General features: G+C 40.6%; 1 protein-coding gene and 1 pseudogene across 1 annotated transcript; one reads left to right on the top strand and one right to left on the bottom strand.

Moving 5' to 3' along the window:
- Window positions 1–2,996: 2,996 nt before the first annotated feature.
- LOC136284390 (E3 ubiquitin-protein ligase TRIM71-like) lies at window positions 2,997–6,169 on the bottom strand. Its single transcript, XM_066174665.1, has one exon. The coding sequence runs from the start codon at window positions 6,112–6,114 to the stop codon at window positions 3,910–3,912; it is 2,205 nt and encodes a 734-aa protein (XP_066030762.1). The 5' UTR covers window positions 6,115–6,169; the 3' UTR covers window positions 2,997–3,909.
- A 1,646-nt stretch (window positions 6,170–7,815) lies between these two features.
- LOC131771196 (uncharacterized) lies at window positions 7,816–13,286 on the top strand (annotated as a pseudogene).
- Window positions 13,287–14,934: the final 1,648 nt, after the last annotated feature.

The following is a 14,934-nucleotide window of genomic DNA, read 5'->3' as shown; positions in this document are numbered from 1 at the left end:
GGACCATACCGTCAGTTATCGTCTATAAATTGTTTTAGAACCACGGGTCCCCTCAGTAGAAATCGATCAAGAGGCTATGAAAATTACAAAAATATTAGAAGTTTGACAGGCCTATCAGCATTCAATAGGAAGTTCAGATTAGGTCTTGACACTTGGTCTTATTTGTAGCAGACTGGAACTTGATTTTAGGAACACATACAACAAAATGGTTATGTTAAGGAGGTGTAATGAGTGGGAACCTGTTTCTGGAAGATCCTGGTAACTTAAGAGGCCTGTACAGCTGTCTGTTTTCATTCAAGATGAGGGTTTCAAAAGTTGTGAAAATTATACAATACAACTATGAGCAAAATATTCAAAATGACCTGGTTTAGGTCTCAGAATCTACTTCTCTATTCTTTAAATTTTGACTTTAGAATATGGTTTGAGGCCTGTTAAGTTACTGGGACTTTCAAGAAACAGGCCCCCAAACTTAATATATGAAGATACCCCTACACCTTGGGGGAAAATGTATATTTGACCCTTGGAAGAAAGATGATAGTCCTCATCCAAAATCAGTAATAAAAAACTGGGGTATGATCTTGATCCTGCTTAAGAGTTACAGACAAAATAGTGTCTGCTAAGGAGGCGAAAGAGGCACAAGAGGTTGTTGTAATTTCTATAATCTAAACCCTCACCACCCCCTTGAAATTTTTTTCCAGAGTATTTATTTCTCTGTCTAGTACCCTACACTCCCTTTCTGGGTCAAGTGACCCTACATCCATCATTACTACCCCTACCATTACTACTTTTAATTCAATTTAGATGTTTCCGAACCCAGGGTATTTGTGCATACCCTGTCTGTTCGGACAGTATATGCACAAAATAGGGAATTTTGCCCCTTGATGCTGTCGTTGTGTGGCATCGTGAAAGTTTGAATATACAGCAAAGGTCGGTATAAATAGTTAATTAATTAGTTAATTAATCTGATTGCGGTCCTTATATTGCTATAGTAACTTTATATGGTATGTACACACGGATATAAACCACTGTATTCTCAAAAAGCCCAATTCAACTGAGTGTCCTAAAACCAAATCCAAAGTGATCACAACTGCCAATCATTGAGCACCTTTGAATTAAGTATCAAAAAACCAGAACCAAAGTGGTCAAAAGTTACAATCAGAGCAAAAGGTTACCGTCATCATTAGCCAATGAGAACCCAGAGTAGAAACTGGCAACCTCCTCAAGTGTGGGAAAACACGGGTGACCAAATTGTGTTTGGTTTTAGTTGATTGGTTGAGATTGTGACATACGTTTTCAGGACCAATCACACAACGAAGTAAATCAAAACCAAAACAATCCAGCATCACTTTTGATACTCAGTTGGAAACTGCTCTAACAAAAGAAATATAACAAAAAACCAAAGATAACTCAAAGAAAAAAAACTGGCAAAGAGCCTGAAGCGTTGGAAATATGTGAATGCTCTTACCTGACTGGTCGAAAGGGTGGCATAGGCTTTCTAAACCAATAACAGACTAAAGTTAATTTAAACCAATAGAATCATTGACTATTTTTGACATAGTATTGCGGTACTTGTTAGGTCTGATATGTAGAGTTATTTTCTGTTGGTTATCCATGCATTCTTGTAGTTTATTTTCCGTCATCGTCACCCTTTGTTACAAAATCGAAACTGTCTGCAAGGAAAAGGGTTCGATGAATATTACAGTCTCTCCCCTTCACTGAAAAATGTCTTTAAAAAAATAAAATATCACTGCGTTCAAGCGTAAGCTAATACATCTCCACATTGCATGAAATGTTTGCCTCGTCTCTGTACGAAAAAAAATCATACAAGACTGTTCATGACGTCTTTCATGACCTCTTTCCCGACTAAGCCCCATGTAACGATCAAGTGTTCCTTTTTAAGGGAAGGGGGAAGAACGAGAAAGAGCAATTGTAGTGCTTCCCTACCATCCCCTCCCTCCAAAAAAAACTGCCTGATTCAAGCTAAAGGAGTCCATGCTTCACAAAGACTGGTAAAAGGTAGTAGCAAAAACTGGGTACCCAAAAGCTGTGCCCCCTGTTTCTAAGACTTGTCTTGTTTGAGGAAGGGTGTTTTAAAATGGATATTGATTCGTGGCTTATATGTGTAAACTTTTGAATGGGACAAACTCTTTTGCTTCTTTCCCCCTAACATGGGTCCCTCTTCAACCTCCTCAATGTGTGGCAGCATGATGGGATCATCAACAGGAGTACATCCCAGCCCACCCCCAAGGCTCTTGGTTTCTACAATACTTCCCTGTTCAGAAATGTTTGCGCACCAAAAATGTGCTAGCACATCTAGCTGGCCGACAATGAGCTCCAGTGTCATGCTCAGTTGTGGGGGAATATCTCTTCCTTCTAGGGGTGTGGTGAGGGGAGGCTGTGTAGCTAGAATGCCTACCAACCATCAGCCTCCCCGGTCCTCCCTGTTACCTCATCTAATTTGCTCTGTCTCTGAAGAATGAAAATTTGCAAGAAAACATTTTGGTCAACTTTGCTCTTAAACTGAACCAAGCTATGCGAAAGGGTTTCTCGTGAACGTCACATCTTAGCTTTCAACTGATGCTATCTGGCACAGTCAAAAAATAATTCACAATAGCCCACTTCATCCAAAGAAGAGTTTTTAGTACAAAAAAAAAGAACATTTATCTATTACTCATGCAGCCATTCTTGTTGCACAGTAATACACTTTTGAAAATCAAACAAGTAAATTAATTCCCAATGCATCCAATAAGATATTTGTTTTAACAATGGTCAATGTTATACAAACTTAAAGGATAAGCACTGTAAAACAATTCATGAATACAGTGGGAAATATCCTATAATATCAGTAATTCATTCAATTAATTTATATTTTCATAATACTTAAAGGAACTTATTTATGAAAACTCCTCCATGTATAAAGTAGCTAAATAGAAATGCTTAACTTAACACGGTTTCTCATCACATATTGAATGTAATTCCTCCAAAAGCAACTAAGTACTATGAAATTGTCAAATTGTTTACAGCTTAATCATACAAGCTACTCTCAATGTGTTAATTAAAAAAAATTGATACAAAAGCATGCTCAATCTGATGAGAGAATTGCCATCATTAAACTTAACTAAAAGTCTACCGAAATATGCTCATGGAAAAGTCTACTTAAACATGATAAAAAAATGTGGAGTTGATAAGTAATAATTATCAACAACAATTAACATTAATCAGTGTCACTGTAGATTTACTTCGCAGAAATGTGTTTTTTTGCCTTTACAATACTCCCACATCTTTAAGCGGTTACAAAGCTTAATCTCGTTTGAAATCAATTTCGCGGTCGATCAAAACTATAACAAAATTCTTGCATGTGATTGGTTATCACCAGCTCGATTTGAGCACCAATTGGACAGTGCAGGTGTCATGCTTGTAACTGGACAATTGAATAGAACAGTTGACATGTCATGCCTGTGTAAGTGGACAATGCGTGTCATATGCATGCGCTGTTGTCGCGCATTTCGGCAACTGAACCTTTTTTCTGATCTTTTCATGAAAATGTATAACCGATATCTAGTTTCTTTCTTAAACTCGTGATTGACAAATGGGACTCCCCCTTCGCGGTCCTCCGATTTTTTCAATTACTCGTATGATTACAGACCGAATTGGACTTCACTCAGTCCTATTACTAGAATTAATAAAAAGCACAAACAATCACATTTCTGAAGTGATGAATCAACAATTCTTTGAGCTCTCCTTGAAAAATTAGAAAGCAAGTTGCTGATTCTAGCCATTTTCTTTCGAATTCTCTTCCGACACGTGACATGTCACATCTTTCCGTAAATTAATAAAATAACAAAACTTAAAGATATTCGCAAAAGGCTTGCTTACGAAGAATTGATTGTTACTTTCAAACATGGGCATTCATTTCAGAATGTAAACTTCTTTCTTTCTGAAGTCTGTGACCAAAATTCGATCATCGAGCATTGTGGTAACACCCCAGGGCCATCCAAATTGATTATTAGTACTTGTCTTTCCAGTGAAAGTTCCTTCCAATATAAACTGTTGAACTCGATTATTTTCCCCATCACATAAGAAAACGTTGTTATGTTTGTCAACACATAAGCCATACGGCAGATTTAATTGTCCATCACCGTTTCCTTTTTCTCCAAACTTGTACAAAAACTGTCCTTTCTCATCAAACACTTTCACACAGTTATTATTCTTGTCAGTTACAATTAACTTTTCCTCGTAACAAACGCAGCTGAGTGAATGATCCAGCCTTTCTGGGCCGCTGTCTCCAAACTTAAACACAGGTTCACCATCCATTGTAAACACTTGAATTCTGTTGTTATTAAAATCCACTACAACGATAAAACATCCATCACTGGTTGTACAAACACTTGAAGGATTCTTAAACTCTCCATCTTCACTTCCCTTTTTTCCAAAGCTTTTCACAAAGTTCCCTGTCTGTACATTCAACTGCTGTATTCGGTGATTACTTTCATCTGCCACCAGAATCTCGTCATCGTTGAGGAATGTGACGTCGACAGGATTGTTTAATTGTCCATCCTTGTCTTCATAAGAACCAAGTTTTCGCACAAACTTTCCTGTCTCATCAAATACCAGGATACAGTGACCTTTAAAATCAGCCACAGCAATTACACCTTTACTGTTCACTGCAATGCCGGCTGGACCTTGCAGCATTCCCTGAACGTCCAACTTGCCTACAACATTTAGCTGTCGCACTTTTACCGGAATAGAAAATGGACTCTTGGCAAGTTTCTGTCCATTTATCTTTATTTCCATTTTATAAGTACCTGGTACTTTCGCTACAAATTTCGCCTGGAAATTTCCATCTTCTCTTTCACTCGTCGCCAAACTCGTCACCTGATCCGCAGGGTCCATGCGTATTTCAACACGATCTGTGTGCTGAGTGTTTCTGATTTCTCCCTCGCTTGTTTTGGGACAAATTAGTAGCTCTGCCTCTCTACCAGCTTGGAAATTCTGATCCAGTCCTTCCACGGCCGATCCTTGCACATCTGTGTCGCTGAATCTCGTAAATCCCAGACTCAAACTCTCTGGTTCACATGTCGTCACAAATTCTACAAACGAGCTAACCGGAAGTGCTGGCATTGTGGTCTTGATGAGGTCTTCGATTCGTTCTCCTACATTTTTCTTGTTTTGCATTATGTCTGAACTTGAGCTTCTCTCAACCAGGTTGTTACTGAACTCAAATGCTTGGTCAAGTTGCTTTTCAAAAGACACAACCGATGCTTTTCCAGAATGTAATTTCTCAATCCTTGACACGCGAGTCTTCTCTAGGGCAGTAATGGCTTCACGCTCCAGTTGGCGAAGCTTTCCCATCATCTGTTCGGTTGCTAAGGAAACTTGGCGTTTAGCTGTGATAATGTTCGTTTCCAACTCATGTTCCGTGTTCTCAAATTCACGAATAACGCCTCGGCAGACCTCCTTCATCTCTTTGACCAGCTTTGCTCTGGCAATGATGTTTGCTTTTTCATCGTCCGCTGCCTTTTCAAGCGGAACAACATCGTGGCTCTTGTGATCAGTGGCGATGCAAACCTGACACACGCAGCTTTGACAGCCCACACAGAAAAACTTTGTTACTTCTTTCTCGTGATACTTAACGGAGCAAAACGACTGCCGTTTCAACAACGCCTCGTAGTCTGTGGCTTGAAACTGTCGCACTGGTGTGACTTTGTGTCCTTGAAACAAAGTTTCTCGAAACACTTCGTGTGCTTTCACACATTCTGGGCACATAAACTTCTCGCAATCAAAGCAGTAGTTGATCTCAGCGCTCTTCTTCTGGCATATACTACAGCTGATTTCATTTCCCTCGCCGCTGCGTCGAACGGCGAGAAGACTCAACAAACTGTTGTGCAGAAAACTGCTCGGCAGATTATTAAAACGCTTTCCTTCAGGGATGCCAATTTGTGCCTGACACTCGGGGCATCGATAAAACCCTTGTTTTTGGCTCGTTAGTGCATGTCTCTCCAGGCATTCACAGCAGAACGTATGAAGACAAGCAATGGTCTTCGGTTTGGTGTAAGTATCCAAACAAATCGAGCATGTTACATGTTTCTTGAGGTCTTTTAGAAGTGACTCCATCACGAATTGCTGAGTAAAACACAGCCCTATTTTGTTTGAGATTCCGAGAGACTGAACTTGGATTAGCATTCTATTTAAAGCAGCGAAGCAGATGTCTGTAGGATTGCGTGATCTTCGCGCAGAGATTGACAGTTTTACATTGCAATTTTATCCACCTATTGTGAACTTTCTCTGTGACTGCGTAGTAAAATCGATTTCATAGCGTGACCGAATATGTCGCAGTAGCCACTGTATCACGAAAAACAACATACTACGATGGTTTGGAAATAAACCATCAACCTCATTTTATCGTCGCTACATTTACCGCCCTTTAGTGAGTTTGGGATTCCGAGAAACTTGTTTGACACCACACGAGTAATAGGCAGTATTCTATTAAGAGCCATTTTCCGAGAAAATCGAAAATCGCATGACACTCGTGAAAAAAACGAATTTTTTTTCCTCTCGCCAAAACATCCCTTTTAGTAACCTTATTGAAGAAAAAATAATTTTGGGTTCAAGCGATTCATTATACGGGAGAAATTACAAAAAGTTTGAAAAATCGATTTTTTGCTGGTTTTTCGTACTCAAAAGAACAAAATCCGACCGCAACTTCGAGAAAACGGTGAACGCATAAGAAACAATCCCTAACATCGAAACTTCAGCCGAGTATTATTTCGTACTTACTCTTTAATTTCCTGAAAGAAATTTGAAGAAAGAAGTTTTTAACATTTACAATCGACAAGTTTAAAAAGGTCAAATTTGTATCCCTGGAAATGTTAATAAATGAAGGCGAACTTTAACTGTTGTAAAAGGCCACTGGTATATGCCGCTTCCTAGTAAATCCCATATAGAATAAAACCTTGGCTATTGAACTAAATCACTGGAAAGTTTTAGCTCTGGAAATCCAATATAGTCCTCACACTAAAGTAAGTAATTTGAGTATCTGAGTAAATAAAATTTATGCAAATTAGACGGCCCGCTGAATGAATTCATATTTTTAACGCAAAGTTTTGTTGAACGAGCAACTTACCATTGCTTGTTGCGATAGAAGTTAAATCCATCTCTCAATCTATTTTTCCTGTGAAGTGGCAACTCATCCATACCTGATTTTGACCAAAATGTGTCCAGCAACTTCAGCGCTTGAGCTATCTAAACACTTCCCACGCAGCGCTTATTACGCATTATCAGACGCTTTAATAATAATGAAACCCGATTATGTTTTGGTCCGAAAATAACATACAATGATGAAAATTAACCACTGCTCAAACCACACAGTTAACAAGGTGAGTATTATTCTTATTGAGCGAACAAATCAGGTACTAGACGGGATAACAAGATCATGTGATGTGTAATTTAGCAAACGTGCAGAGATTGGTCACGCTAGCTTGTCGCATATGACGGTACGTGCTATACTTCGTACACAATGTAAACAGACAAAGAAGCAATTACAGCAGTCCCAATGAAAAAATGTACAACCGTACGTCTGTTTATAGATCATCAGTGTAGAAATATTCGACTCTAGGAACAATATTAATAAAACATTTCCAGGTCAAATGCTCCTGGAATAAAATTTATATATTGTCACGAACTGTTTCGCCACTTACTATTGCACGTGCCTCTGCGATATTATTTTTAATTGAATTATTCCCGTCTTGTATTACGAATACCGAAACAGCGTTAGTGGAGTTTGTCTCGTTTGTTGGGAGAGCTTTGTTTTTTGTCATGGCTTCGGCAACGTTTCACTCGTGTAGTTTTTCTGGTTTATTACACGACGCCACACCCTGTGGTTTAGGCAGCGATTATCCAGGCCAAGTTGAAGTTTTCGCTTTAAGAAATTGTACAAGGGACATTTCGAGGCACTGCAAGTTGTATGGATTAAAAGCAGATACAGCACTTGACACTGAATGGAAACTGCTGTTAGCAAGAGCAGGTAAATCTTATGTACTGTCTTACCGTCTTACGTAGCGGCTAATAGTGGTGTACATTTCCATCATCTCTTTATCGCAGACCTCACGATGGTCATGTTATTCTAAGAAAATCTTCGGGTGCTTTCCATTCAGCCCAAAATTCCGCAAGTTTCGGTTAGAAATCAAATGGAATAGACCATTTTGGTTCGGTCCTACCAGAATATTTGGGAACGCCTTTGAAGCTGGTCCAATTTGACCGGTCTGGTTATTTCGGTCGATCGAACCGAAATGTCCCCTTCCATTTGACAAAATTGTTTTCCCCAGTACTTGCCTACCACTCTTTTGTATCCTTCTTGCAAGAACAATAAGCAAACGAGTTCATCTCTTTAAAAATCGCAGGCTTTTATCCGCGGCGCTAATATTTTGCAAACCAAATATTAACGCTTACGATAGCAAAAAAGATCTTTATTCACCACCACCACCCCCCCCCCCCCCGCTCCGCCACCCACGCACACACACCTGTCACTGATACACAGACTTTAAAGACTTTTTTATGAAAAAGGGGGCCTCGAGATCTCCTAGCACACGAGCCTCTCAACTCGCTCTTGATGCATGCAATGGGTAATTTTCCCTTTACCTTTGTTTAGGGGTATTTGCAGTGGAAGAGTCCCACTTGTCATTGACAATATGCCCTCACCACAGAGCGGAATTTGGTATGCGCTGGAGATCCTCAAAAGTGAAGCGTAGCATTTCACTAGAAATAGCTGCTCACAAAACAGCCTCGGTCAAAGGCGATCGGCATTTGGACAGCGTTCTATCTGCATTTATTTTAAACACTGAAGGAATACTTATTCAAGTTGGATCGCGTAAGTTTATCGTAACACATTTGTAGCTAAAGTATACGCTTTAATTTTAAACGAGCGAGGGCGTAAAGCAACATATGCGCAAGTGTTACAATACCCTTTATTATCCTGTTCCCCTCCCCCCAAAGAAGAAAATGGCTTTGAAGAATAGTAAAGAAATCGGCGATGGCCTTTTAACAAGGTTAACATTCATTTTTGCTACAGCTCTTTGCAGAATGTGCAAGCAACATTTCGCGGGGGCCAAACCAACAACAGAAAGTGACACCCGCACCAATGATTGAAGTTACTCCATGCGTAGAACTAGAGACTTCAGAAGCAAATGTAAGTAAGTAAACGGTAACCTTGGATACAGACTGTTATTCCAACATAACAAATGCCAAAATTCCGAAAGGGCTGGGTAACTGTGAATAACTGTAAACTTTGAAAATGACTCTGAAAATGATTTTAAGACGAATAGGTCACTGTTCGTTTCTTTAAATTCCTTTCGGTCTGGCTGGAGCGGGAGTATTTATAATGATAGCGGTATGCATGTAAATTCATATTTTCTTTTTTTAAAATGATGTATAACTTAAGTTTCGAACTATAATAAAAAAAATAATTCCTAAAGACAAAATAAACAGAAATATTGAAGTAACATTGATGTCTAATCGTCTTTTTTGTATGTTACAGAACAGCTCAAACTCATCTCCAGGACAAAGTGATGCTGGTCAATCTGTTGAAGAGTTCGCAGAAAGCCTTGGACGTCTAACAATCGCTGATGACACCTTTCTGTCACCAGACACAATAAGCACAGCTTCCACTCAGAGTGACGAGCCCACACCTGTGATCTTACATGAGCCGCGCGAAAAGCTGAGTGAGTTCCTGGCAGCATGCAAACTTGAACCGCTTGGAAAGCCATGGCTTTCTTGGAGTGATTCCTCTGAGCGAACAAGACAACGTCAAACAAGGACAGCCACAGAAATAGTAGCAACTGTGCTAAAGAGCGTCACCCCTGATAATGCTGGTGAACTCTGGCGACGTTTAGCCTGTTCTACGGCTATGAACAAGGCCCTAGGTGTAAGTGAGTTGTCACATTCAGAGTATTTGTATTTAGAGGCCCTAGCAGAAGTGTACCAGAATGCAACCAGCTGGGATACCCGTAGACAAGTGCTTTCGATTATGGCAGGGGTTGGAACTTTCAACGACACTTCCAGTTATATCCCGGGGTTGACAAGATACCGATACTCCATGGCTAATCTTCATCGATCACTGTTTGGCCGAGGCGCTCAAGTTCCACAACAGCCTACCACACGAATACGAGTAGACTTGAGGCAGCTTGACCACTTTCTTGGTTTCATCACGAGCCCGCATCTTGTTCAGGACCTTCCATTTGGGGAAAAACATCTCAAGCTTTCGTCTGGTGAGGTTATTCAAGTACCTAACGTAATCCGTATGATGATACCCGAGTGATACAACAGTACACTCAGTACTGTTTGGAGATCAACTTCAAACCATTCAGCGAAACTTCTATGAGACGGGTACTCTTTGAGTGCAGTGCCTCTATAAGAAAATCACTGCAGGGCTTAGATTATTTTGCAGCTGAAGGTGCTCGCGCATTTGATGATCTCGTGGCCCTCGTACGCCAAATAGGGGGATTAGGTTCCGGCAAGGAGTGGGAGACTACAGTTGTGCAAGCTCTTATGACAAGCAAGCAGTATTTGAAGGGGGACTATAAGGTAATGTGAATTCTGACTCCAGAAAGACAACTTGAATAAAACTAAAAGTAAGTACTTATTTTACCTCGTCAACAAAATCATTCTGTAGAGCAAATATATATTTTGTACTCTTTTTCTTCACTAAATGGTGCACGTGTAACTAGCTTACATAAATTCTCGAGATTAACAATGCGCGCACGAGGATAGTTTTTTTTTTCTATGGTTAAGGTTAAAAGTTATTCGCCCCCTTTCGATAATAATATACGTTAGATTAAAAAATCATTTGATTAACTATTATATTGAAGTATAAGCACAGACAAACAGTAATCTCAGTTTTGTCTTATCAACAGGTTCATGTCACAAGCCCCTCTAACGTAGCAGACCATTGTGTGTTGTTTACTCTTAGCGAAAGTAGTGATGCAGATTACCAGCAACAATGCAGTCACCAACACACTGATCTTTGTGACCGTTGTCAAAGTCTTCAGGAAACTCTGGCAAAGATTGAACGGGTCCTTGGCGAGACGACCTTTCCGACTCAGGACGCGAAAGACGAAGCGCTATTTATATTCCAGACAGCCCAGCTGGCCATAATGTCCTGGAAATGCCACATCCTTAGATCAGCTAACCAAGACCAAGCGAGAATAGATGCACTGGAGAAACTTGACGACAAAACTGTCTTGATAATTAACGACTGGGCCATGAAGTTCCTGCCACAGAAATACAGAGAGTCCCAAACCGACTGGTTTGGTAAGCGAGGTATCTCCTGGCACGTTTCTGTTGTCTACCGTCGTGTGAGCGGGGTACTCCAGTGGCAGGGCTTTCTGCACATAGTCCAGTCGTGCAATCAAGGCAGTGCTGCAGTGGTTAAAATCATGCAGGATGTCCTGAATACCATCAAGCTGGAGCACAGTGAGATTAACAAGGCGTTCTTTCGCCAAGATAACGCAGGCTGTTATCATTCGTCGTCCACCGTACTCTCATGCCCAGTGATATCCTCCTCCACCGGCATCGATCAAGCGCATTGACTTTTCTGACCCACAGGGTGGAAAAGGTGCCGCAGACAGGCTCGCTGCAACCTGCAAGAATCACGTCAGGACTTTCATAAACGAAGGAAATGACGTGACCAATGCCGAACAACTGAAGAGTGCTCTTCTTTCGCATGGGGGGATAGAAGGAGTTCGAGTTGCTGTCATGCAAAGTGTTGAAGAGGAAGCAGTAGTAGATGACAACAGAAAGATTATTGGTATCAACAAATTAAACAATTTCGAGTTTAAAGACGAAATTCTCGTAGCTTGGCGCGCTTATGGTATGGGAAAGGGAAAAGAGATCCCATTGGAAACAACATCAGAAGGTTAGCCTAATGAAAATTCACAATTCCTCCTTTTTTAGAATTATTTCATCGCGCAAATATATATTTTTTTATGGTTTGAGTAAAAAGGTGTACGTTTATCGTTTGTTATAGCCTTCAGACGCATGAAAGGCATCCATTTCCCATCCTGGTACGCAGGAGGAGCGGGTGTCTGCCACCCCGTGGGGTTTTGATTTTTAAAAGACTTAAGCCCCTTAGACCCTTTATAAATTTATAGTCCTTGATTTGTTCTACAAAATTTTTAAAACGAACATTGCAGAATATGGCGGTTCTGAAGAACATGTCCGGTCATAAGATGTAAAAAGCAAACGTTTCATCTGTTCGCGCAGCAAAGTGGACCAAAGGGGCACTCTTCACAGGCTGTGCAGAGTGAAGTATTGAAGTAGGTGAACAGTGCTTTTTTATGTAAATCTTGTTTCTTTATGTGTTATCTACTTCAGAGCATGGCATTGGTTGGCTTTCATCTGAGTTTTCTTCTGGAGACTTTAGACCCCTTAGCCCAAAACCGACTCAGTCAAGGAAGAAGCAAGAGACGGAAGTGGAGCAGGTTCATGATCCCACTGACAATACAAATGAATCGTCATCCGTGTTTACCTGCCCTCAGGATGGGTGTGTTAAGGTCTTTCAAAGGCTGTCTTCTCTCGAAAAACACCTATCTTTAGAGAAATGCACCAAGTCTTTAGAGAAACGGTCTTTGTTAGACCTTGCCAAACTAGACTACAAGTCCAGGTTCAAGGAGGGCACGACCAGTCAAGTTATTTCGTTTGCGTCTTTTAGGGATACAAGAGTGGCTACATCCGGCGAAGTAGAGGTAAAAGAAGGATGGGCGCTAAAGCCGAGCGAAAAAGCATATCGCTTTAACCAAAACCAAAGGGATTATCTAAATGCGAAGTTTACAATTGGTCAAACCAGCGGCAGAAAACTGGACGGTGATATCGTATCACGTGAGATGAGACGTGCACAAGGACCTGATAGTGTTCGTTTGTTCAAAGTATCCGAGTTTTTTACCCCGCAGCAGTGCACTTCATATTTCTCACGTCTTGCAGCGAAGGTCCGACGGCAAACATCCGACGATGCTGAAATCCAAGCTGTAGTAGAAGAGGAAAACTTTACCATGGCAAGAGAAACAATCCTATCCATCACGCTACAGCACCCCATCACTTACGATCAGTACAATCTCTGTGCCATGGCCAAGGGAGGATCTCTGGAGCGACTTAAACTTGGAATGCTTCAAAACATTTGTCAGCAACTAGAATTAGAAGTACCTCCCAAGCCTGTTCGCCGCAAAGCGCTCTACGTTGACCTGCTGAAAAAAGCCGTCATTAATTGCACTTGCCAGCTCCGTGGGAAAAATATGTAGAAACAGAAAGTACTGCCCTGCTCACAGACGTTTTTCTGTTTTGGGAATTTGGTGCGCGCACAAGATAAGCGATTGCTCGTGAGAGAGGGCGGAACGTGCTTTTTTTTAATACGTGCACTCGACGATATCTAAAAATGAAGAGAGTCTGTGAACAGGCTAGTAAAGTACACAAATTGTAGAGTTTTGCCTAAACGGTGTTCTCACTTCTCCTCAGAGGCTTGCTTCCAGGAGTGAATCATTCACCATTTGTTCTCGCCGGAATAACTAAGTCAAGAAAAAATCTATTTTGTTGATTGTTTTGCTTCCTTTACTTATTTTTGAAGTTTGTTTATGTTTAAAAGAGCGTTCCTTTTCGGAAAGTGAGATCATTTCTTGTTTGTCAGGGTGAGTCCTTGTTACAAATCAGTCAGTTACCTTTCAGCTTGTGACTATTTGCACGTTATAAATGTCTCTTCCCGCTCTGACAAATCAATGACACCTTATCTTATAAATGTGAAGAGGTATTTTAGCCTGCATAACAGCCGCTTTATGAGCCAAGCGAGGCGAACACGGTATTTGCTCGAAGCACGAAACGAGTGCGAAGCGCGAGACGAGGGATGGAGAAAAATAAAGCTTTATTTTTCTCCTCCCCTCGTCGCTTCTCGCGCTTCGTGCAAAATGCCACTTTCGCCTCGCTTGGCTCTTTTATGCAGGCTGGAGGTATTTCTGCAAGTTCTTTGAGTTAACCAAAGATAACTTTGTTTATCTTCGCTAAACAACACTTCTAGAGGTCTCTAGAGAAAGCGTTACGCGCGAGAATGTGGAATTTTATAACACTCCACATCGCGTATTCAGCCCTGCGGAGTGGTTCTCCTTTTCTCGCGCTCGCGGCGTGAATTGGTCATAGTTAACTCAAAGATTATTATTAGCCTCAATAGGCTTTTCAACAATTTTGAAGAGGTCTGGAAGGTTTTAAGGATGCGATAAGCACACGCAAGTTTGAAGTTGTGTTGTGGACAAGCTCTAAATGAAACTGAGAATTTCTAGTTACCTGGCTAGGGTTTCCTGGTTTCGGAGGAAAAATTATAAAAAAAATCCAAAACAAAACTAAAGCAAGCTATAAAGTTGACTTTTATGCTTTTTTTTTTTTTTCTTTTTTCGCTGTAGGGACTATTGCAAGGTGGGAAATTCGGGAATAACGAACTTATTAAGGAAACATTTGTGTTTGAAATATTTTGGGAAATATTATACCACTCTGAATCAAAAACTGTGATGAATGTCTTTCACAGCCGGTCAGCATATGCATGTGTCCAGACCAATACAAATATATAATAGGTCGGTTCTGTAAGAAGTTTATATATTTTTTTCTACCAAAACAAAGGCCGAAAACAGAAGCTATTGAGTATTTTGTGACAGTTTGCCAACGTGACTTTGGCATGTAACCGATTTCCGGGTCAGTAGAGGTCATAAGACCTTGTGGTGGCTTGAAATCTTAACTAAACGAATTCAAAATCGAAGTCAACGGTCTCGAATGCATTTTAATTCTGCTTTTTGCCCCTGAAGAAAACTATTTTAAAATTGTGGTAACGGAGTTTCGTCAAGCGGTGACAGCTTCAGTTCGAAGTTGCGATCTCAATGATTTCGCTGGTAGCAAAGTAGCTAAACAAAC

The sequence above is a fragment of the Pocillopora verrucosa genome, chromosome 11 (assembly GCF_036669915.1).
Source record: "Pocillopora verrucosa isolate sample1 chromosome 11, ASM3666991v2, whole genome shotgun sequence".
In the NCBI taxonomy this organism is placed as follows: domain Eukaryota; kingdom Metazoa; phylum Cnidaria; class Anthozoa; order Scleractinia; family Pocilloporidae; genus Pocillopora; species Pocillopora verrucosa.
This window is presented reverse-complemented; position numbering and strand designations above follow the sequence as displayed.